This window comes from Bubalus bubalis, chromosome 4, assembly GCF_019923935.1.
Source record: "Bubalus bubalis isolate 160015118507 breed Murrah chromosome 4, NDDB_SH_1, whole genome shotgun sequence".
Taxonomy (NCBI): domain Eukaryota; kingdom Metazoa; phylum Chordata; class Mammalia; order Artiodactyla; family Bovidae; genus Bubalus; species Bubalus bubalis.
In genome coordinates this window covers 134,756,869-134,778,861 of record NC_059160.1, presented here as the reverse complement: position 1 = coordinate 134,778,861, position 21,993 = coordinate 134,756,869, and the positions used below count along the sequence as shown (strand labels likewise).

At 40.8% G+C, this 21,993-nt stretch overlaps 1 protein-coding gene across 2 annotated transcripts in view; it reads left to right on the top strand.

Annotated features, from left to right (window-relative positions):
- SLC16A9 (solute carrier family 16 member 9) overlaps positions 1-21,993 on the top strand; it is an 83,559-nt gene that overhangs the window by 39,115 nt on the left and 22,451 nt on the right. Inside the window, exon 3 of one of the 2 annotated variants that reach the window (XM_006074794.4) lies at positions 14,845-14,988. The exons of the other annotated variant lie outside the window; for it this stretch is intronic. Coding sequence (XP_006074856.3) covers positions 14,845-14,988 — 144 coding nt within the window. The remainder of the gene's footprint in view (positions 1-14,844; positions 14,989-21,993) is intronic. 2 annotated transcript variants of the gene reach the window in all.

Below are 21,993 nucleotides of genomic sequence, written 5' to 3'. Positions count from 1 at the left end.
AGACTATGGAGACCAGAGGGTTCCAGAATGAGGAAGCAGTGAGAAGAAAATGCTGACAGGAGACCTAAGACTTATGGGTGTGTGTGTGTGTGTGTGTGTGTGTGTGTGTGTGTATGTGGGTGTGTGCGCGTATGTGTGCATTTGCACGTGCCTGTGTGCACTTTAGTTAGTGGCCACTGAATATCCATGTTGTTGGCCTCTCTTGGCTCTTTATAGCATAAATTAGAGGACAAATCCTGAGAGCTATGGTAATACAATGTTAGCGAGAGGTGTTGAGCAGTGTTTGAGCCACATGCAGCTTCTACTTTGTCTACCACTTTGTCCCGCGCAGAAACAAACAGGTCGGTACTACCTTGGAAACAGGAAAAGTACACCTCACGATGTTTATCAGTGATTCTTTTTCTTTTAACTGTATTAACTTACTTACTCTTGGCTGTGCCGAGTCTTTGCTGCTGCACATGAGCTTTCTCTAGTTGGTGGAGAGTGGAGACTACTTTCTGACTTCTCATTGCAGTAGCTTCTCTTGTTGCGGAGCTCGGGCTCAGCAGTTGTGGGGCACAGGCTTAGTTGTCCCGTGGAATGTGAGATCTTCCCGGAACAGGGATAGTACCCATGTCCCTTGTCTTGGCAGATGGATTCCGGACCAGTGGACCACCAGGGAAGTCCTATCAGTGATACTAAAATAGGGAGATAATCAGAATCATTGGCAGAAAATTTCAGCATATAAATGCCTAGATTAGACCTTAGGTATTCTAATTCAGTTTATAATGGGGCCCACATGCATGATTTTTTTTCAAGAAGCTTCCAAAGTGATTTTCAAGTTGGAACTACCACTGGCTTAAGCCCTCTATACTTAAATTTCATTCTGGACCTTTTTGATATTTTTCAAATATATGATTGCTGTTGACTTATTTAGAAAGAGAAACACTGTAGGTTTCTGCTTGAATGCGTCACTGTGCTCATTCTGTCTAAATCATGACAAATAAATTGTGTCCAGTGGCTCCAGTCTGGTGTTTGTATACTTTTTGAAAAAAAATTAATATAATTTGTACATATATATATATGTGTGTGTGTGTGCATATATGTATTTATGTAAGTACATCTTTGATAGTTGTTCTCCAGTTTAGGAGTATATATGAATTACTTGAGCTTTAAAAAGCCCATTTCTTACTCATCAGTGCTGTGAGGGTGGGGATGGTCTCAAGAATCTTCATTTTTTTATCATTTAAAAAATATATATGTATATATTTATTTATTTGGCTGCTCAGGTATTAGCTGTGGCACACTGGATCTCTGATCTTTGTTGCTACATGTGGGATCTGGTTCCCTGACCAGGGATCAGGCCCGGGCTCCCTGCATTGGGAGTGCAGAGTCTTAGCCACTAGACCACTAGGGAAGTCCTAGAAATCTTCATTTTACCTAGTTCCCCAGATGATTCTTCTGCAGCAAACTATATCATAGCCGAGAAACACGAGTTGTTTTCTTTACCCAATTTTGTCCAGAGAAGGTCTGGTAGGTGTCATCTGTGACCAATTTTATGATCCAGCCTCTGGAGATGATAGCTGAGCAAGTAGATCTACACACGGACATCACCAGATGGCCAACACCAAAATGAGATTGATTATATTCTTTGCAGCCAAAGGTGGAGAAGCTCTATACAGTCAGTAAAAACAAGACCGGGAGCTGACTGTGGCTCAGATCATGAACTCCTTATTGCCAAATTCAGACTTAAATTGAAGAAAGTGGGGAAAACCACTAGAGCATTCAGGTATGACCTAAATCAAATCCCTTATGACTACACAGTGGAAGTGAGAAAGAGATTTAAGGGAATAGATCTCAAAGAGTGCCTGATGAACTATGGACAGAGGTTCGTGACATTGTACAGGAGACAGGGACCAAGACCATCCCCAAGAAAAAGAAATGCAAAAAAGCAAAATGGCTGTCAGAGGAGGCCATACAAATAGCTGTGAAAAGAAGAAAAGCAAAGGAGAAAAGGAAAGATATAAGCATCTAAATACAGAGTTCCAAAGAATAGCAAGAAGAGATAAGAAAGCCTTCTTCAGCGATCAATGCAAAGAAATAGAAGAAAACAACAGAATGGGAAAGACTAGAGATCTCTTCAAGAAAATTAGAGATACCAAGGGAGCATTTCATGCAAAGATGGGCTCAATAAAGGACAGAAATGGTATGGACCTAACAGAAGCAGAAGATATTAAGAAGAGGTGGCAACTCATGTTTCTCGGCTTAGCCACTGAACCACCAGAGAAGTCCCACAAATTCTGTTTTTCATCTGTTTGTCCCTGTAGTTTGAAAAGTGCCCCTTGTGTGTCTGGCAGTCACCTTCGCTTACTTGATCCTCATAACAATACATGGTATGTGTGTGTGTGTGTGAGAGAAAGTTGCTCAGTCATGTCTGACTCTTTGCGACCCATGGACTATACAGTCCATGGAATTCTCTAGGCCAGAATATTGGACTGGGTAGCCTTCCCCTTCTCCAGGGGATCTTCCCAACCCAGGGATCGAACCCAGGTACAATACACTGAAGTAGGCGTTATTGTCCTTAGGGTTTAGTGACCTGCCCAAGATGAAGTACACTATCTAAGGGTTTTTTCTGACCTGTTAAGTCTGTTTCTTCATCTTTAAATGGGAGATAATGAAAGTACCTACTTCATAGGATTGCTTTGTAGAAAAACAGAGATGGTTCTTGGCAGCAGAAGACATCTTCTCTGCTATGAGTCATTTATAATCTCAGGAAAGAGACAGGGAAAAAGGGTAGTGATCCTTTGAGACATCACCGCAAATACCAAGAATAGCAAGAACAAGACAGTCTGTATGGGCTGGGCAAGGCAGATGGGCAGGGAGAGGGCAGTCCATGCAGAGGCCATGTATGCAGAGCCCTGGTGTCTGCACTGCACGTGACGTGGTCTGGTAGAGTGAATTTGGCTGGAGAAGGAGAGATTGTGTTAGGTGTGACACAGGTGTGTTAGGTATATAACATTGTGTTAGACGGGGGAGCCTGGTGGGCTGCCGTCTTTGGGGTTGCACAGAGTCAGACACGACTGAAGCGACTTAGCAGCAGCAGGTATAGCCAATAGGTGTGACAGTTGGTGTCAACTTGGCTAGGCTACATTCTGTGGTTGTTGAAACACTCATGGAGGTGTGGCTGTGAAGGTGTTTTATAGATGTGCTCTAAGTCCATAGTCAGTTGACTCTAAGTCAGAGAGATTATCCTGAATAAACTAGATGGATCTGATTCAATTTGTTGAAAGACTTTATGAGCATAAGGGAGCTTTTCAGAAGAAGAAATTCTGCCTGCAGGCTGTGGTTTCATCCTGTGGGAGAGAGTTCCAACCTGCCCTTACTGATGCCTATCCTGTGGACACCATACTTGCCTCACCAAGCCCCACAACCGCATAAGCCACTTCCTTGCCATAAATCTCCTAACATACGTCTACTTCTGGTTCAGTTTCTCTGGTCAGAATCTGAAGGATACAGAAGGAATGGAAGGTCACTGAACTAAAGGGCAATCATGGCCTTATATATACATATTTTGTTGTTGTTGTTGCACTGGATCTTCATTGCTGCACACAGACTTTTTCTAGTTGCAGAGATTGGGGGCTACTCTCTAGTTGCCATGCATGGGCTTCTCGTTGCAGTGACTTCTCTTGCTGTGGAGCAAAGGCTCTAGGCGTGCAGGCTTCGATAGTTGTGGTTCGTGGGCTCTAGAGCTCAAGGGCTCCAGTAGTCGTGGCACGTGGACTTAATTGCTGCACCGCGTGTGGAATGTTCCCAGACCAGGGATCAACCCTGTGTCCGCTGCATTGGCAGGCTAATTCTTATCCACTGTACCACTGGGGAGGAAGCCCCTTTATTACTTTTTATTGGAGTATATTTGTGTTACAATACTGTGTTAATTTCTGCTCTACATATATACAGTGGAATATTATTCAGTCTTTTATTAAATTGAGAGAAAGCACTCTTTGGTTAGATGTAATTCTTCAAATTCAAGGAGAAGGGTGGGGCCATTTTTCCAACAACAGAGATGCTGATGGAGCAGAGAGATCTTTTGTTCTGCAGTTTTGTACTCCAAATAGATTGAATAGTCCCTTCCCTCTCATTTTTTGCCCTTAGTTCCTTTAAAGGTCTTCAAATTGCTAAGGAGTCAGTACATCTATCCCTGGGTTAATATAATAAGTCAGTATAGCCAACAGATTTGCTGCCTGAGTTGCAAGTGTTGGCAGAGCTGAGTTTGAGTGTATCCATACAATTTTACCCCCAAGTACTGTAGACTCCTTTGTGTAGAGCTGAATTTCTGCCTCCTGTTACTTTGGCCTGCTCCCAGCGTGCTAGGTGGGTCTACGGTTGATTGGTGCGAATCATGTAGGTTTTGCTGACTTGAAAAAAGCAAATGTGTGTAATATGCCAAACCAACCCACAAGCAAAGGTGATCAGTATACTTGACAGCAAGGATTTGAGTGGGTGTGGCTCCATAGTGCCTTTCTCTTCCTCAGGAAGATAAACTTAAAATTTCTGGTCTCAGCAAGAACGAGGAAGGAGGAACCTGCATTGTTGGGCTCCCTGCATTGTAAGTGGAGGGATGGGAGTCCTGAACCCAATCAGTCTACTCTGTTAGGGAACCTTTACAGCACTGTGAGCACACAGCCTGGTTATAATTTCATTATACACACACATACACACACACAAAATGTATGTTCTCAGTTGCTTCAGTCGTGTTCCACTCTTTGTGACCCCATGGACTGTAGCCCGCCAGGCTCCTTTGTCCATGGTATTTTCCTGGCAAGAATACTGGAGTGGATTGCCATGCCCTCCTCCAGGGGATCTTCCCAACATAGGAATCGAATCCATATCTCCTACGTTGTAGGCAGATTCTATTGCTGAGCCACCAAGGAAGCCATATATATATATATATATGTCAAATTTCAACCTGCTATAATTTCATTCTTTTTTTTAAGATTTTTTTTGATGTGGATCATTTTAAAAGACCTTATTGAATTTGTTTCTGTTGTTTGTTGAAGCAAGAATAATATTGCTTCTGTTGTTCATGTTCTGGATTTTTAGCCTGGAGGCCTGGGGATCTTAACTGTCCAACCAGGGATCAAACCTGCACCCCCTGCATTGGAAGCACAGAACCTTAACCACTGGACCACCAGGGAAGTCCCTATAATTTATTTCTCACTCTAATATGAATAGAGTGAGATATTTCTATGCCCTGTGGCAGGCCAGGCCATCCTATCACTCTGGGGACTCTCTGAATCTTTTTGGGAGAGAGAAGTTCATGGAAGTTGATTTCTTTTTCAAAGGAGATAATTTCTTTCCCAAAGCTTTCTTACAAAATTTATAAACTGGAAAACTGCATTATGGTTCTGTTGCCTCCATTGAGGATGTTTTTCATTCCTTTTGTCAATATAACCATACTTCACAGCCCAGTTCAAGACTCGGTTCGTTGGCCCATGATGATCTCCCTTTTCTTAAGTTTCCAAACACATGATCTGAACCTTTCTTTTGGGACTTAATCACCCACGGCCTTAGGTTTGGACCTTCGTTTGTTTTGCCTTTTGGCCTTGCTTGGAAACTGTGTGTGTTCTTCTCTGTGTCCTTTCCTCCCATGATAGGAGACCAGGTGCCATGAGACTGCACACCAGGGCTGTATGGCCCAGAACAGTAACCAGCCATATGTGGCTGCTGGGTACTTAACAATGTGGTTATTTCAAGATGAGATGTGATTTAAGTGTCACAAATACATACTGGATTTCAAAGACTTAGTACAAAATAAAGGAGTGTAGAATTTCTCTAATGATATTGAAATGCTGAAGTGATAATGCTTTCGATACAGTCAGTTAGGTAAACTATATTATTGACATCAATTTTACCTCTTTTTCTTTTGCTCATGGAGCTACTAGAAACTTTAACATTCCATGTGTAGTTTCTTATTTTTCTGTTTTGCAGCAGTGCTTCTCTAACGGATGCTTGGTAAATAGTGGGGGAATGGTAATGGTCAGATATTTACTTTTTTGTGTGCTTCGTGCAGCCTTAAATTTATGTTACTATTCATAGCAAATTTTAAAATTTTAATCAGTGTATTCTTCCTCCTTGCTAATCTCAACCACCAGCAAAAATTTAACAGTTTCTTCCCACATCACCCTGAAGGGCTAAAGGAAACAACTTCATCCCTTACTAGTAGTTCATTCTGACTTCCTTAAAACAATTCATCCTTCTCATTTTCTAATTCACCCTTGATCATAACAAAACACTTTTTCCACTGGAGTTTTCATTTTCATTTCCCTCTTGACTGAGAATAATATCAACCAGTCAGATCTTCAGATGGCTATGAACACATGGTTTTATATTTTTGTTTCATTTTGTATTTAAGATGTAGTAAGGCTTTCCTTCAGAGAAGTCAATGGCACCCCTCTCCAGTACTCTTGCTTGGAAAATCCCATGGATGGAGGAGCCTGGTAGGCTGCAGTCCATGGGTTTGCTTAGAGTCAGACACGACTGAACGACTTCACTTTTCACTTTCATGCATTGGAGAAGAAAATGGCAACCCACTCCAGTGTTCTTGCCTGAAGAATCCCAGGGATGGGGGAGCCTGGTGTGAAGCCGTCTATGGGGTCGCACAGAGTTGGACATGACTGAAGTGACTTAGCAGCAGCAGCAACAGGGCTTCCCTGGTGGCTTAGATGGTAAAGAATCTGCCCACAATGCAGGAGACCTAGGTTTGATTCCTGGGTTGGGAAGATCCCCTGGAGGAGGGCATGGCAACCCACTCCAGTATTCTTGCTTGGAGAATTCCATGGACAGAGGAGCCTGGCAGGCTACAATCCATGGGGTCACAAAGGGTTGGACATGACTGAGTGACTAAGCACAGCTGTCTTAAAACTCATCTGTATCCTCCTTTCATTCTTCATTGCTCACTTTGGTTTATAGGGCTACTCCCTAATATGTAAGTTCTTAACCTCTTTTGAAAATTTTATTTATTTTTAATTAGAGGATAATCGCTTTACAATATTGTGTTGGTTTCTGCCATACATCAGCATGAATCAACCATAGGCATACATATGTCCCCTTCCTTTTGAACCTTTTCCCCACCTGCCACCCCTCTAGGTAGTCACAGAGCCCTGGTTTTGAGCTCCCTCTGTCATACAGCAAATTCTCACCTTTTTTAGAGGGAAAGTGTCAGCATCGTGCCAAAGATGTTGCCAGGCCACTATGCAAAAGAGTGGAATATCTTTTAGGACCCTGCCTACGTCTTACCAAGGAAGGCATGGCAACCCACTCCAGTACTCTTGCCTGGAGAATCTCATGGACAGAGGAGCCTGGTGGGCTACAGTCCACGGGGTTGCAAAGAGTCGGACACAACTAAACCACTGGGCATGCATACATGCATACCTCTTACCGCCCCACCTGTCACCTGCTATCCTCAAGCCATTCTTCTGTGCTGACTGCCAGCCCTGCTACTGAGCATTTTCAGTTCATCTAAGCAAACAAGATTAACAGAAGGTAGTAATAATGGCTCCTAAACCCCAATACATATAAAACTATGAGCTCAAGAAAAATTTTCATGGGGTCTTCCGTAGTGGTCCAGTGGTAAGACTCTGAGCTTCCAATGCAAGAGGCATGGGTTTGATTCTTGGTAGGGAAACTAAGATCCCATATGCTGCACAGTATGGCCAAAAAAGAAAAACTAAACCAAAAAAAGAAAAAAGAAAACTTTTCACAGAAGACAAAATGAATATGAAGACAGTGATACATTGTATGTATTTCCCACTATTGTACTAGCTTCCATTTTACTCTGAAAATATATCCCTCTCACTATTTCCTTATTGAAATATTCCTTCTTCTGCTTTAATGATGAAGCAATGAAAATAGATGGTTATTACATTTAAAAAATGTTTTTATTTGTCAAAGTAAAAAAAAATCAGCAACCCAATGATGATGCTCCTCCCTCCCTTTTTTCTAAAATTTTACAGATCCCAAGCAGTGGAATCACTGGTCACATTACAAGTTAACTGACTTATGTTCGAAAGGTTCCTTCTGCAAAGTAAAACACCTAAAGCCTCATCAATCTCCCCTGAGAGTAGTCGTTTAATTTATTTAGTCTCTTGAATAGAAACTAGTCCAATGCTGAGAAATAATCTATGGTTTATCATCTTGGAGAACTTGCCTGTTACTGTAAAGAGCTAAACACATAAATGTGTCAGGTTTTGTGGGTGTAACTGACTGGTCACTTCCAGTGTACTTTGCCCTAATTGTTATTGATGAAACCTGGGGCTGCTGTGTCTATTTCTGCTTTATTGACTATGCCAAAGCCTTTGACTGTGTGGATCACAATAAACTGTGGAAAATTCTGAAAGAGATGGGAATGCCAGACCACCTGATCTGCCTCTTGAGAAATTTGTATGCAGGTCAGGAAGCAACAGTTAGAACTGGACATGGAACAACAGACTGGTTCCAAATAGGAAAAGGAGTTCGTCAAGGCTGTATATTGTCACCCTGTTTATTTAACTTATATGCAGAGTACATCATGAGAAACGCTGGGCTGGAAGAAACACAAGCTGGAATCAAGATTGCCGGGAGAAATATCAATAACCTCAGATATGCAGATGACACCACCCTTATGGCAGAAAGTGAAGAGGAACTAAAAAGCCTCTTGATGAAAGTGAAAGTGGAGAGTGAAAAAGTTGGCTTAAAGCTCAACATTCAGAAAACGAAGATCATGGCATCCGGTCCCACCATTTCATGGGAAATAGATGGGGAAACAGTGGAAACAGTGTCAGATTTTATTTTGGGGGGCTCCAAAATCACTGCAGATGGTGACTGCAGCCATGAAATTAAAAGACGCTTACTCCTTGGAAGGAAAGTTATGACCAACCTAGACAACATATTGAAAAGCAGAGACATTACTTTGCCAACAAAGGTCCGACTAGTCAAGGCTATGGTTTTTCCTGTGGTCATTTATGGATGTGAGAGTTGGACTGTGAAGAAGGCTGAGTGCCGAAGAATTGATGCTTTTGAACTGTGGTGTTGGAGAAGACTCTTGAGAGTCCCTTGGACTGCAAGGAGATCCAACCAGTCCATTCTGAAGGAGATCAGCCCTGGGATTTCTTTGGAAGGAATGATGCTAAAGCTGAAACTCCAGTACTTTGGCCACCTCATGCGAAGAGTTGACTCATTGGAAAAAACTCTGATGCTGGGAGGGATTGGGGGCAGGAGGAGAAGGGGATGACAGAGGATGAGATGGCTGGATGACTCGATGGACGTGAGTCTGAGTGAACTCCGGGAGTGGTGATGGATAGGGAGGCCTGGCGTGCTGCGATTCATGGGGTCACAAAGAGTTGGACATGACTGAGCGACTGATCTCATCTGATCTGATCTGAAATCAAGTCTAGAAATACCCTGGTTCTGAGGATGAGAATAAAATAATTTGTTCTAAACCTTTAAGCACCAAAATGAGCATAAATGTCATGTTTTCATCTTCCATAAATTCATTAAGCTACTTAGACTGTGAGATAATACAAAAGTATGTAGGTGTTTTTTAAACATATTTCTAGAAAACCATTAAGGTACCAATGGAAACACTTCTCAGTTGGGAAGAATGTTGGGCAGACTTTGGCCTTAGCTCTGTCATTGATTAGCTATGGATTCTTGGTCAAATCACATGATCCTTTTAAGCTCCAGTTTCATCATTTTACCTTTGGACCCTTTCCAAGGCGTCTTTCAGCTCTAAAATTCTTTGTCTTTAACCTCTGACATCAAGATTTTTTTTCATTTCAGTTAGCAGCAGTTGATGGTGTGAAAGTAGAGAATTTTTTTTCTTCTAGTTTTATGCAGGAATAATTGACATAAAGTGCGTATAAGTTTAAGGTGTATAGCATGATTTAACTTACATTTATCATGAAATGATTACCACAGTAAATTTAGTGAACATCCATCATTTCGTATATGCACAGCATTAAAGAGATAGAAAACATTTTTTTTCCTATCATTATGTTTTAGTTTAGTGAACATCCAACATTTTATATATGGACAGCTTTAAAGAAGTAGAAAAAAATTTTTTCCTTGCAATGAGAACTGTGAGGATTCACTCTCTTAGCAACTTTCATATATAAATACAACAGTGTTAATTATATTTATCATGTTGTACATTTCAACCCTAGTGCTTATTTACCTTATAACTGAAAGTTTGGACCTTTTGACCACTGTCCTCCAGTTCTTCTTCCCTCTACCCTCTACCTCTGGTAACCACATACTTGATTTCTTTTCCTATGAGCTTGTTTGTTGGCTTGTTTGTTTTTGAAGTCTAACTGACTTACAGCACCATGTTAGTTCTAATACACAGCATAGTGATTTGCTATTTCGATGTGTTTTTAAGTGAGCTTCCCTGGTGGCTCAGGTGGTGAAGAATCCACCTGCAATGCAGGAGACCTGGGTTTGATTCCTGGGTTGGGGTGACCCCCTGGAGGAGGGCATGGCAACCCACTCCAGTATTCTTGCCTGGAGAATCCCCATGGACAGAGGAGCCTGGTGGGCTACAATGCATGAGGTCGCAAGGAGTAGGACACAACTGAGCGACTAAGCGGAGCACAGCACATGTTTTTAAATGATCACCATAATAAGTGTAATTACACTCTGTCACCATACTAAGACACTCTATAATTATTGACTGTATTCCCCACGCTCTGCATTTCATACCTGTGACTCCTTTGTTTTGTAACTGGAAGTTTGCATCTCTTAATTTCCCTGATCTAGTTTTCTCTCCCTCTATACCACTCCCCTCTGGCAACCACCAGTTTGTTCTCTGTATCCATGACTGTTTCTGTTTAGATATGTTTGTTCATTTTACTTTTTTAGGTTACACATATAAGTGAAATCATACAGTATTTATCTTTCTCTGTCTGACTTATTTCACTTAGTGTAATACTCTCTAGGTCCATCCATAGTGTCACAAATAGTAAGATTTCATTCTTTTTGATGGCTGAGTAACATTCCATTGTATATATATAAATATATATACACACACACACACACACACACCACACATCCATTTATCTATTGATGGGCACTTAAGTTGGTTTCATATCTTGGCTATTGTAAATAATGCTGCACTTAACATGGAGATGCATATATCTTTTTGAATTAGTGTTTTTGTTTTCTTTGAATGAAGACCCAGGAATGAAATTGCTGGATGTTATGGTAGTTCTATTTTTAAGTTTTTGAGGAATCTCCATATTGTTTTGCATTGTGGCTACACCAATTTACATTCTCACCAACAGTGCATGGGGGTTCCCTTTTCTACACATTGTAACTAGCACTTATTTGTTATCTTTTTAACAAAGTCAGTCAGGTGTGAGGTGAGAATTTCTTTAAAAAAGTTTCAATTTGCTGTTTTAATTTGTTAAAGAATCTCTGCTTGTTTCTTCCTTAAGCTTAAGTTTTTTCAAAGAATCATGTATTAGACAGCATGATAAAATAATTTATCACAAAATTGATAATAATATCACATATTTTATAAAGTAGTGATTTTGACTGTACATGCTATGAAATTTATTACCCTTCATCCCACTCCCAGCTTCCCAAACTCTGGGTTTCCTTGTAGAATTCACATGCATTAAGGAGAATAAATTTAAAGACCTACTTCGAGGGTGAAACTTAAAACTTTTCAAGTATGCCAGTTACAATCTCTGTTTCAATTCCATGTGACAGATGAATTTGTAAACACTGACTCTCAATGTCAGTACAATTTGGTAAACAGCAGAAAAGGGTCATGACTTTATCCATTTATGAAATTTGACTCTTAAAATCATTTCTATTTTTGAAGTATCTAAGTGTTTCTTTTTTGGGTATACACATAGCTCAATAGCTCAACTGTCAGATAAAAAGTATGGTCTTTCAAATGGCTTTTCCTCCTAAAACACTGGCATATAATATTCTCTTCTGTCATGTAAATATATCAGTTTTCTTCTCTGTACTGGTTCACAGAAGAGGGCCTGAAATGACCAGGGAGGAATGTGGGATGTCTGTAGGCTTTAAAAGCTGGTAATATCTCAGTGATCATAACCTGGTCTTAAATATGTGCTTAGCACATTGTTGACTGGGGGATTTTTGCAGAAACTAATCCCTGTGGCCATAATACACTATATGTATGTCTCCAGTTAATAACGTGTTGAATAAGAATGGGCCTGGTATTGGTGAGCATGGGCCTGGGATCGTCAGATCCTGGTTCCACCACTTACAAGGCTGTGGATGGATGACACCATCTCTCCATTTGCGTTTTCTTAAAAACTTTTAAGATATGTACAGAAAAGTGTGCATGTCATGAGAATATAGCTCTGTAATTTTTTTTTTACAAACCAGACACACTCATGTAATGAGCACATTCACATCCAGAAACAGGACGTTAGAGCACCTAGAAGTTGGGCTGCGTTCCCTTCTGGATACAGCTCCCTAACCCCTACCAAAGATAACTGCTGTCCTGACTTCTGACTAGATTAGTTTTGCCTCTTTTTGTACTGAGAAGGACTAAGTACTGGGACTTCCTTGGCAGGTCCAGTGGTTAAGACTTTGCCTTCTAATGTAGTGAGTGCAGATTCGATCCCTGGTTGGCGAGCTAAGATGCCGCGTGCCTTGTGGCCAAAAAACCCAAAAAACGTAAAACAGAACAATATTGTAACAAATTCAATAAAGACTTAAAAAATTATCCACATCAAAAAAAATCTTAAAAAGTGCTGAAAATAATTGAAATTACTGAACGTGTACTTTTTTCATGTTGGGTCTTCCACTCTGCATTCATTTGTGAGATTACTCCTGCATTGCTGTTGCTGTGTGTAGCTGTAGATCATTCATTCTCATGGCTTTATCATAGTCCATTGTTTGAATCTCCTCATACCTTCTACTACTGAAGAACATCTGTATTTGTAGGCACTGGCTACTATGACTGCTGCTGCTGCTGCTAAGTCGCTTCAGTCGTGTCCGACTCTGTGCGACCCCATGGATGGCAGCCCACCAGGCTCCCCCGTCCCTGGGATTCTCCAGGCAAGAACACTGGAGTGGGTTGCCATTTCCTTCTCCAGTGCATAAAAATGAAAAGTGAAAGTGAAGTCGCTGAGTCATGTCCAACTCCTAGGGACCCAATGGACTGCAGCCTACCAGGCTCCTCCGTCCATGGGATTTTCCAGGCAAGAGTACTGGAGTGGGGTGCCATTGCCTTCTCCGGCTACTGTATGACTAGTTTTGCCATAACCATTTATGTTTATGACTTTGGGTGTAGGTAGGTGGCGCTAGTGGTAAAGAACTTGCCTGCCAATTCAGGAAACTAGACACATGGGTTCCATTTGTGGGTCGGGAAGATCCCCTGGCGGAAGACGTGGCAACCCACTCCAGTATTCTTGCCTGGAGAATTCCATGGACAGAGAATCCTGGTGGGCTACAGTCTATGGGGTCACAGAGTCAGACACGGCTGAAGTGGCTTAGCACACACACTCACATACCCGGAAGTAGAACTTCTGAGTTGTATGGTGCTATGTTCCGCTTCAGAAGATCATGTCAGCACTGTGGGAGCTGTAATTGCTCTACATTCTTGCTAGTACTTACTGTTGTTTATATTTAGCCATCCTGATGAGTATGTGTTTTAAAAATTGGGGATAATAGATTGTACCTTGAAAGGTTGTTGTGAATTCAGTTAAGGTGTTTCTCTTTGCTATCCAATATTAGACTCTTTCTTTGAACCATGGCCATGCAACCCTTCTGGGCTTCAGTTTCCTTGAGTGTACGTGAGACTATTGAGCTATAAGTAACCCTTCATGTCCTTTTATTTCTAATAACGCTAAGCTCCGTAGTTGTAGATACTTTGAAGGTACGGCACTAGTGAGAACAGATTTCACTATCACTTAAATCTTAGTACATGAGCAATTGCCCACCTCTGCGTAGGACTGGTCCAAGTGATGGTCCCCTTGCCTGTCAGTGAACAGCGCACTTCCTCCCCCAAATTCCAGGTTGCATGTGGTATGTAGGACATGGTACTGACAAACTCATGCCTGGGTGAGTAAGGTCGAAGCATTACCACCGCACCCCACCCCCCAAACCCCTGCCAGAACATTCTCTAGGAGGGGAGTAACCTCACTCCTCACTTCGCCTCTCTATAGGGTTGCTATTGACTGCATTGAGTGAATCATCAAGTTTATTTTTGTCATCAATTATATGACTGGTCTTGTGCTGGATAGGAGCTTTGGATAGAAAAGATGTTATGGCCTGTCTAGGAGACCAAAATCCTCAGAAGAGTGTGATGGTTAAGATGGTGGGCTCAAGGGACTTCCCTGATGGTCCAGTGGTTAAGACTCTGTGCTCCCAGTGAGGGGGCGCAGGTTGGATCCCTGGTCAGGGAAGTAAGATCTCACATGCCATATGGCATGCTACCAAAAAAAATAATAATAAAACTGGTGGACTCAAAGAGTCAGACAGTCTGGGTTTTTATTTCTTTATTGCTACTCTGTGGCTGCTGCTGTTACCCTCATTGAGAATTTAATCAAGTCTGACTCCAGAACCCCAATTTCTTAACTATGTGACCTTACTGTCCTGCAAGTTTAATTTCCTTATAAAAAAAAAAAATGAGGATAACAAAAACACCTAGCTCCCAGGGATGCGGTGAAGTAAGATTGTTTATGTGAAGTAGCAGAGTGTCCAACCCATAGTGAATATGCAGTGGCTTATTGTTATTTTGTTGTTTTATGATGGAAAGAATCATTTTAAACTTCCCATGGGATGGATAATAGGATTGTGGAGAGGAGGTTGCTGTTAAATAAGTGAAGGTTTCGTTTATGATTTTAGGTCCTGTCTGCAGCGTGTGTGTCTCATCTTTTGGAGCGAGAGCCGTGACAATCTTCAGTGGCTTCCTGGTGGCAGGAGGCCTGATGTTGAGCAGTTTTGCCCCCAATATCTACTTTCTGTTTTTTTCCTATGGCATTGTTGTAGGTAAGAAATCTGGTCACAATGACGCTTTTCTAAGCTTTGAAAGTTAAATGTCGTTTTAATGAATGACGTTAATGTAAGGAGTGAAAATGCTCAGGGATAATTCACTTTCAACCACCACTTCGCCAAAAATTGTTGCTTTAATGAAATGCCCACCCAGTGAATTACAGTATTTCGAGGGATAAGTGTGTTTTAACAATGCACATTATGTTTTCTTGCAAGGCATGGGAGGGGTTTTTTAAATTTTAGCACTTGTCTCTCTAGCACAACAAAGGAAAAGAGAGAGGGAAGAGTGAAACTTAGGTGTCACTGACACCTGCCACTTCTCACTGATGTGGGAAGTGGTCGCTTTCATATCGGTTGGTTGAACAGGGCTGTGTTGAGCTGTTTGAGTTCTAAACATCCTGCTGTTCCGCAGTACCTGTCACCAGGGCCTCAATCACAAGGTCATAGCAGAAGTAAAAAGTAGATTTTCAAGTACCTCATAATAATGATTGTTTTTGTGAAAGATAAGGCATGAGCAGATAAAACTGAGTGGTTGATGATGATCTTGGTTATAGGAGAGGAAAGGGTACCGGACTCAGGGCCTGAGAGCACTGACAGTTTTGGGGGAAATACTTTTGTGATGTATTGTACTTGTTGTATTCTGTGTTAAACATCACCAGACTCATGATTCCTAGGAGCTGTTGGCAGGGAATTTTTTAAAAACACCAGCTTTCCAAGTTTCTTCTGAATGTCTGAAAGACTTAATTACTTTTCCTTCTAAATATTAAACATGTATTTTGTAAATCAGATAGTCACTTTCAAATGTATCGTCTCTGTAAATCCAAATGTTCAGCTATTAGATTTTTTTAAAAACAATACACCAATGTTATATAAATTGGAGGGGAATCACAGTTGAAATACAGTGTAGGCAGAAGTTCTAGTTTTTCATATTCAGTTTGAACAAATAGAAATGTGTATTAGTCACGTAGAAATATTTTATTATTCATTTATTTCTTATTTTTGGCCATGCCACACAGCCAGCATGTTCTTAGTCTCCTGACCAGGGATGGAACCTGGGTTCTTACCAGTGAAAGCGCAGAGTCCCAACCACTGGACCACCAGGGAATTCCTTAAATATTATATTTTAGATTGTAAAAATATTATGCCCACTCTTATTATCTAGTAAAATGTAATTGAATATTTGTTTAAGTAATGAAATGGTTAAGAGTTATATTTGAGTTATAATCAGAGGCACATAAGTTATATAGGAAGATTGACATGTTCCAAATGAAATTCCAGGAAAAGGCTAACCAACCTCAAACATTTGATGTAAAGAATGGGTTATTCCTGATTAACATGTTTTTGCTTTACTGTCAGAAAAGTTACAACACATTTGATAAATGTATGTTGAGAGCCTATTTTCTAGACAGGAGTTCCATAGTACCATCTATATGACATTGGTTCAGAAGTGGTGCCAAAATTCTTAGAACACAGCGTATTTGGGTGGAGGAAGACGTGCCTGCCAATGCTGACACAGCTAATTAATAGGGGACAGGCTGCAAGGGAATAGACTGGAACAGGGGGAAGATCTCATCACTAAACGTGGCAGCAAAGGAAAGAGCACAGCTGGGCCGGACATGACCCACACAGGGACTATAGTTAAGGATTTTGGTATATAAGACTTCAGAGACAAATTCCAGCAAAATGGCTGGTTTGAGTCAAACCTGAAAGAACCTAATTTTGTTGACAACCAATATTCTTCTTTTTCACATAGGAATATTTCCCTAATAATAAATGATGGAAATAATAACCTCTAATATTTGAGTTCATACTGTGTGTTCAGCTCTGTGCTTTATATGCTTCCCTGGTGACTCAGTGGTAAAGAATCTGCCTGCCAAGCAGGAGATAGGGTTAGATCCCTGGGTCAGGAAGATGCCCTGGAGAAGGAAATGGCAACCCACTCCAGTATTCTTGCCTGGGAAATCCCATGAACAGAGGAACCTGGCAGGCTCCACGGGGTCACAGAGAGTCAGACATGACTTAGTGACAAACAACAACACCAACAGCTGTATGCTAAGCTCTGTGCTTTATATGCTCTCATTCCGTCTTCATATGAACACATTTTACAGACAGGGAAAGTGAAGCTCAATGAAGTGAGATTACTAACTAAAGCTGCAAAGCTGGGAGACTTGGGGTTAAATCCATTCCGTCTGACATCAGGTCCTGACCTCTGTTATGTGTTTGCAATTGTTTTTAATGCTTTTAGAACTCTTAAAGTTTATTTTGAATTTAACTCCATACTCAGATTCTACTCAGATTATAATCTAAATAAGCAGGTTACTTGTTAGTTCTTTGGGAACAGGTTATATATGAGATATTTTATATTACCTAGTCACTATAGTGTTTATTACAGTTTAAACCTGTACATGCAAATATGATGATCTCTGGTGTAAAATTTGAAAATATTCATTGAATAGTCATCTTGAATTCTTTTCTAAAATCATGAAAATAAAAATATTGCTATTTGTGCATGGACATTTGATTACTCCTTGTAGGACAAACCCCTTTTAACATAGAAAATTAAATCATTATGTTATTGGTATGATTTGGGCATTGTCTCCAAAATTTTGGACTAAGCATTTAAAATTTCGTGGGGTTTTACTGTCTCACATGATTTCAGAGTTAAGGTATAGCCTTTGTGAGTACATATCCAAAGTTGTCACTGACTTAAAAAAAATTACCTAAAGTGAGTGATACCATAGTATTTGTATTACAATAGATAAAAATGAATTTTTAAAAATAAAAAATGTGAGTGTAGGTTGTCCAAGATTTTATGTGCATTTGATTGTTGGAAGCATATCTAAGGGTATATAGAAAGACAGAGACAAAATTAACTAACCCCTATAATTAAATTTCAAATTTTCTGTGGCAATGGAAAGGGCTTTATCAACCAGTACATCTGATTTTGATTTGGCTAATGGTGGTGTAACCTTTCAGTAGCTAATCCTGTTCCCTCTCCTCCGTGAATCCATGATCTTCTATTCATTAGATAGGATTTGATACTTTTCTTGATTTACTCTGGGATTCCTTGGTGGCGCAGACAGTAAAGAGTCTGCCTGTAATGCAGGAGACCCGGGTTTGATTCCTGAGTCAGGAAGATCCCCTGGAGAAGAAAATGGCAACCAAATCCAGTATTCTTGCCTGGAAAGTCCCATGGACGGAGGATCCTGGCCAACTACAGTCCATGGGTCACAAAGAGTCAGACACGACTGAGTGACTTCACTTTCACTTTTTGATTTAGTCTGCTGGCTGCTGCTGGTGGTTGACTTGCAGATCTTCCACGTGGCTTTCTCCACTATGGTAACTTTTACTCCCTTGGGCAAAGAGCAATGTAGAAAGAAGGTTATGCCAAATATCATGTACATGGGCTTCTCATGTGGCACCAGTGGTAAAGGGCTGCCTGGCAATGCAGGAAACACGAGAGACTCAGTTTCAGTCTCTGGGTCAGGAAGTTCCCCCGGAGTAGGAAATGGCAACCTACTCCAGTATTCTTGCCTGGAGAATTCCAATGACAGAGGAGCTTGGCGGGCTGCAGTTCATAGGCTTGCAGAGTCGAACATGACTGAGCACCCTCAAGTGCCCACACTGCTGTTGAACCTATAAGCACCTTAGTGCTCCAATTAAATATTAGGAACTGGGTAAATAACTGTATGATGTGCCCATGGACTCAGTGGACTCACTGTGAGCAAGACCAGGGCCATGATCCCACATATTCCCTGGCTCCCATGAGATCCCACTCTAAGGGGAGGCCATGTAAGTGCCCCAGACCCCTAGCTAACAGTGCCAGTTCATTGCCTGTGTCCTACCCTGCTCAAAGGCATCCCACTTTCTCTAGTGTATGATATCTAAATAAGTGATTGTAGTTCTCTTCGGGGAATGATCCAAGATGTTATTATCTATATATTTGTCTTAGTGTGTTTTGCAATGTCTTTCCTTCTGGAATCCTGGCCTCTCCTTCACGTAATGGAACCTGGGGCAGAAAACAGGTCTATGGGGACTTCTCTGGCATTCCAGGGATTAAGACTCTGCACTTCCATTGCAGAACGACAGAGTTCAATCCCTGTCCAGGGAACTAAGATCCTACATGCAGCATGGCCAAAACATAAAAACAGTCACAAGTCTGATTAAAAAAAGAGCAAAACAAGCTATGTCTGAAGATTGTATATGACTCTGATTTGGCAGCAGATTCTGAATCTCTGTGGCTAGGAGAAAATTATAAGCTCAGGGAGAGAGCACTGAGCTTTGGGTCAGGAGATACAGGTTCTGTGAGTTTGTGCAAAGCCCTTGATCTCCAATAGTGACTGTCTCCTCATCTGTGAAGGCAAACTAAGAAACCTGCATCACACAGGTCTTGTAAGGACTAGGTGAAATCAGGCAAAATAAAAATAAGATATATAAGAGTGTTGAGTTGGATTTCAACAGCAAAAAATCAGTTGAATTTTCATTTCAATAATTAGAGAGCACTGAGCTTTGGGTCAGGAGATACAGGTTCTGTGAGTTTGTGCAAAGCCCTTGATCTCCAATAGTGACTGTCTCCTCATCTGTGAAGGCAAACTAAGAAACCTGCATCACACAGGTCTTGTAAGGACTAGGTGAAATCAGGCAAAATAAAAATAAGATATATAAGAGTGTTGAGTTGGATTTCAACAGCAAAAAATCAGTTGAATTTTCATTTCAATAATTATTTTGTAATTTCCAATCATTTTAAATAATTAAAATTTTTTCAAGTTTTAATTTCAATAATTAAAAAGTCACTCACTGTAGTAATAATTGGACCTCTTTGCTGGCAGATTATTAACAGTTCTTATCATGGTTGACTTCTTTGTAGTTTTATTTTGTCAGTAAGCTCAGAGTATAGGGCTCATAGAATATTCGTGGGATAAAGAAATGGGAATTTAATGAACAATGACACTTTCATCTGTTCCCATTGAAAGCAGAGTATCCAGTTGAAAAGGAAGTGACAGGAAATTATAACACAGTCTACACTTACAAGTTGAGACTGTGTATTATGAATTCTTTTGAAAAAAACAAGAAAGATTCAGTCTGATGATAACATATATTGAGCACCCATTCTGTGCAGTATTCTAAGCATTTTCCTTCATCTGGAATGAACTAGATGGTCTCTTGAGAAAGGTAGTATGGCATACACAGGAGCAAGCACTAAAAAGCAGGCTCTGGGGTTGGACCATGTGGGTTAATCTTATCTTACTCACTTGCTAGCTGCATGGATGACAGACAAGTTGCATATTGTTTTCTCATTTTTTGAACGGAACATATCAATGGTATCTACCTTAGAAGGTTTTGTGGATGGATGAGTATTTTGCCAAAAGTTTTCACTTTCGTCTCAGGTTCAAAGGATTTGTTAACAAATAAGCCACTCGTTATATACAAATAAGTAATACAAATATTTATTAGAATTATCTAGCTTACTTTCAATATACTAAGATTAAAAGAAAAGAGAAATAGAGCAGAGGATACATCACCAAATTAAATTTTGACCAACATCCAGAGTTAATCAGCGCTGAGAAGTCCCGTGTCACTGCACATCTGGAGTCCCATTGGGAAAGGGTCCCAGGCAGCACATCCACTCCGTGGGTGAGACTTCAAAGATTGCAGTTTGGGGTTCCTGCTTATAATCCCAGGATGGTAGCAAACTGATATCCTTAATCTGTGACTAAACTGCAGCTCTGGTTTCCTGTAAATGCTGTTTGTTTTGTTATGTAAAACTTGGAATGCAGGTAAGCCTGGGGCTTGGTTAGCCAGGCCCCCTCCAGGGGTTCAAGCAAGATTTCTCCCCCATCTTATCTATGCGGCTGCAAGTCTTGCACTCAAAGCAGGCAGTCACTCACAGCCACTCCCAGGTAGGACAGTATCCAGGGAGGTTAGAAGCAAGGTCAGAGGCCTGCTCTGCTTTGTCTCTGAAACCTAAACAAGACTATTTTTTAAATTTCTCTAACAATGAGTTTTCCAAATTTGCTGGCAGATTGAGTGCAGCACTTTCACAGCATCATCTTTCAGGAATTGAAATAGCTCAACTGGAATTCCATCACCTCCACTAGCTTTGTTTGTAGTGATGCTTTCTAAGGCCCACTTGACTTCACATTCCAGGATGTCTGGCTCTAGGTGAGTGATCACACCATCGTGATTATCTGGGTTGTGAAGATCTTTTTTGTACAGTTCTTCTGTGTATTCTTGACACCTCTTCTTAATATCTTGTGCTTCTGTTAGGTCCATACCATTTCTGTCCTTTATCAAGCCCATTTTTGCATGAAATGTTCCCTTGGTATCTCTAATTTTCTTGAAGAGATCTCTAGTCTTCCCCCATTCTGTTGTTTTCCTCTATTTCTTTTCACTTCTCTTCTTTTCATAGCTATTTGTATGGCCTCCTCTGACAGCCATTTTGCTTTTTTGCATTTCTTTTCCATGGGTATGGTCTTGATCCCTGTCTCCTGTACAATGTCATGAACCTCAGTCCATAGTTCATCAGGTATTCTTTCTATCAGATCTAGTCCCTTAAATCTATTTCTCACTTCTACTGTATAATCATAAGGGATTTGATTTAGGTCATACCTGAATGGTCTAGTGGTTTTCCCTACTTTCTTCAATTTAAGTCTGAATTTGGCAATAAGGAGTTCATGATCTGAGCCACAGTCAGCTCCCGGTCTTGTTCTTGCTGACTGTATAGAGCTTCTCCATCTTTGGCTGCAAAGAATATAATCAATCTAATTTTGGTGTTGACCCTCTGGTGATGTCCATGTGTAGAGTCCTCTCTTGTGTTGTTAGAAGAGGGTGTTTTCTATGACCAGTGCATTCTCTTGGCAAAACTCTCTTAGCCTTTGCCCTGCTTCATTCATTTGAGAATGCTCAAACTACTGCACAATTGCACTCATCTCACACGCTAGTAAAGTAATGCTCAAAATTCTCCAAGCCAGGCTTCAGCAATACATGAACCGTGAACTTACA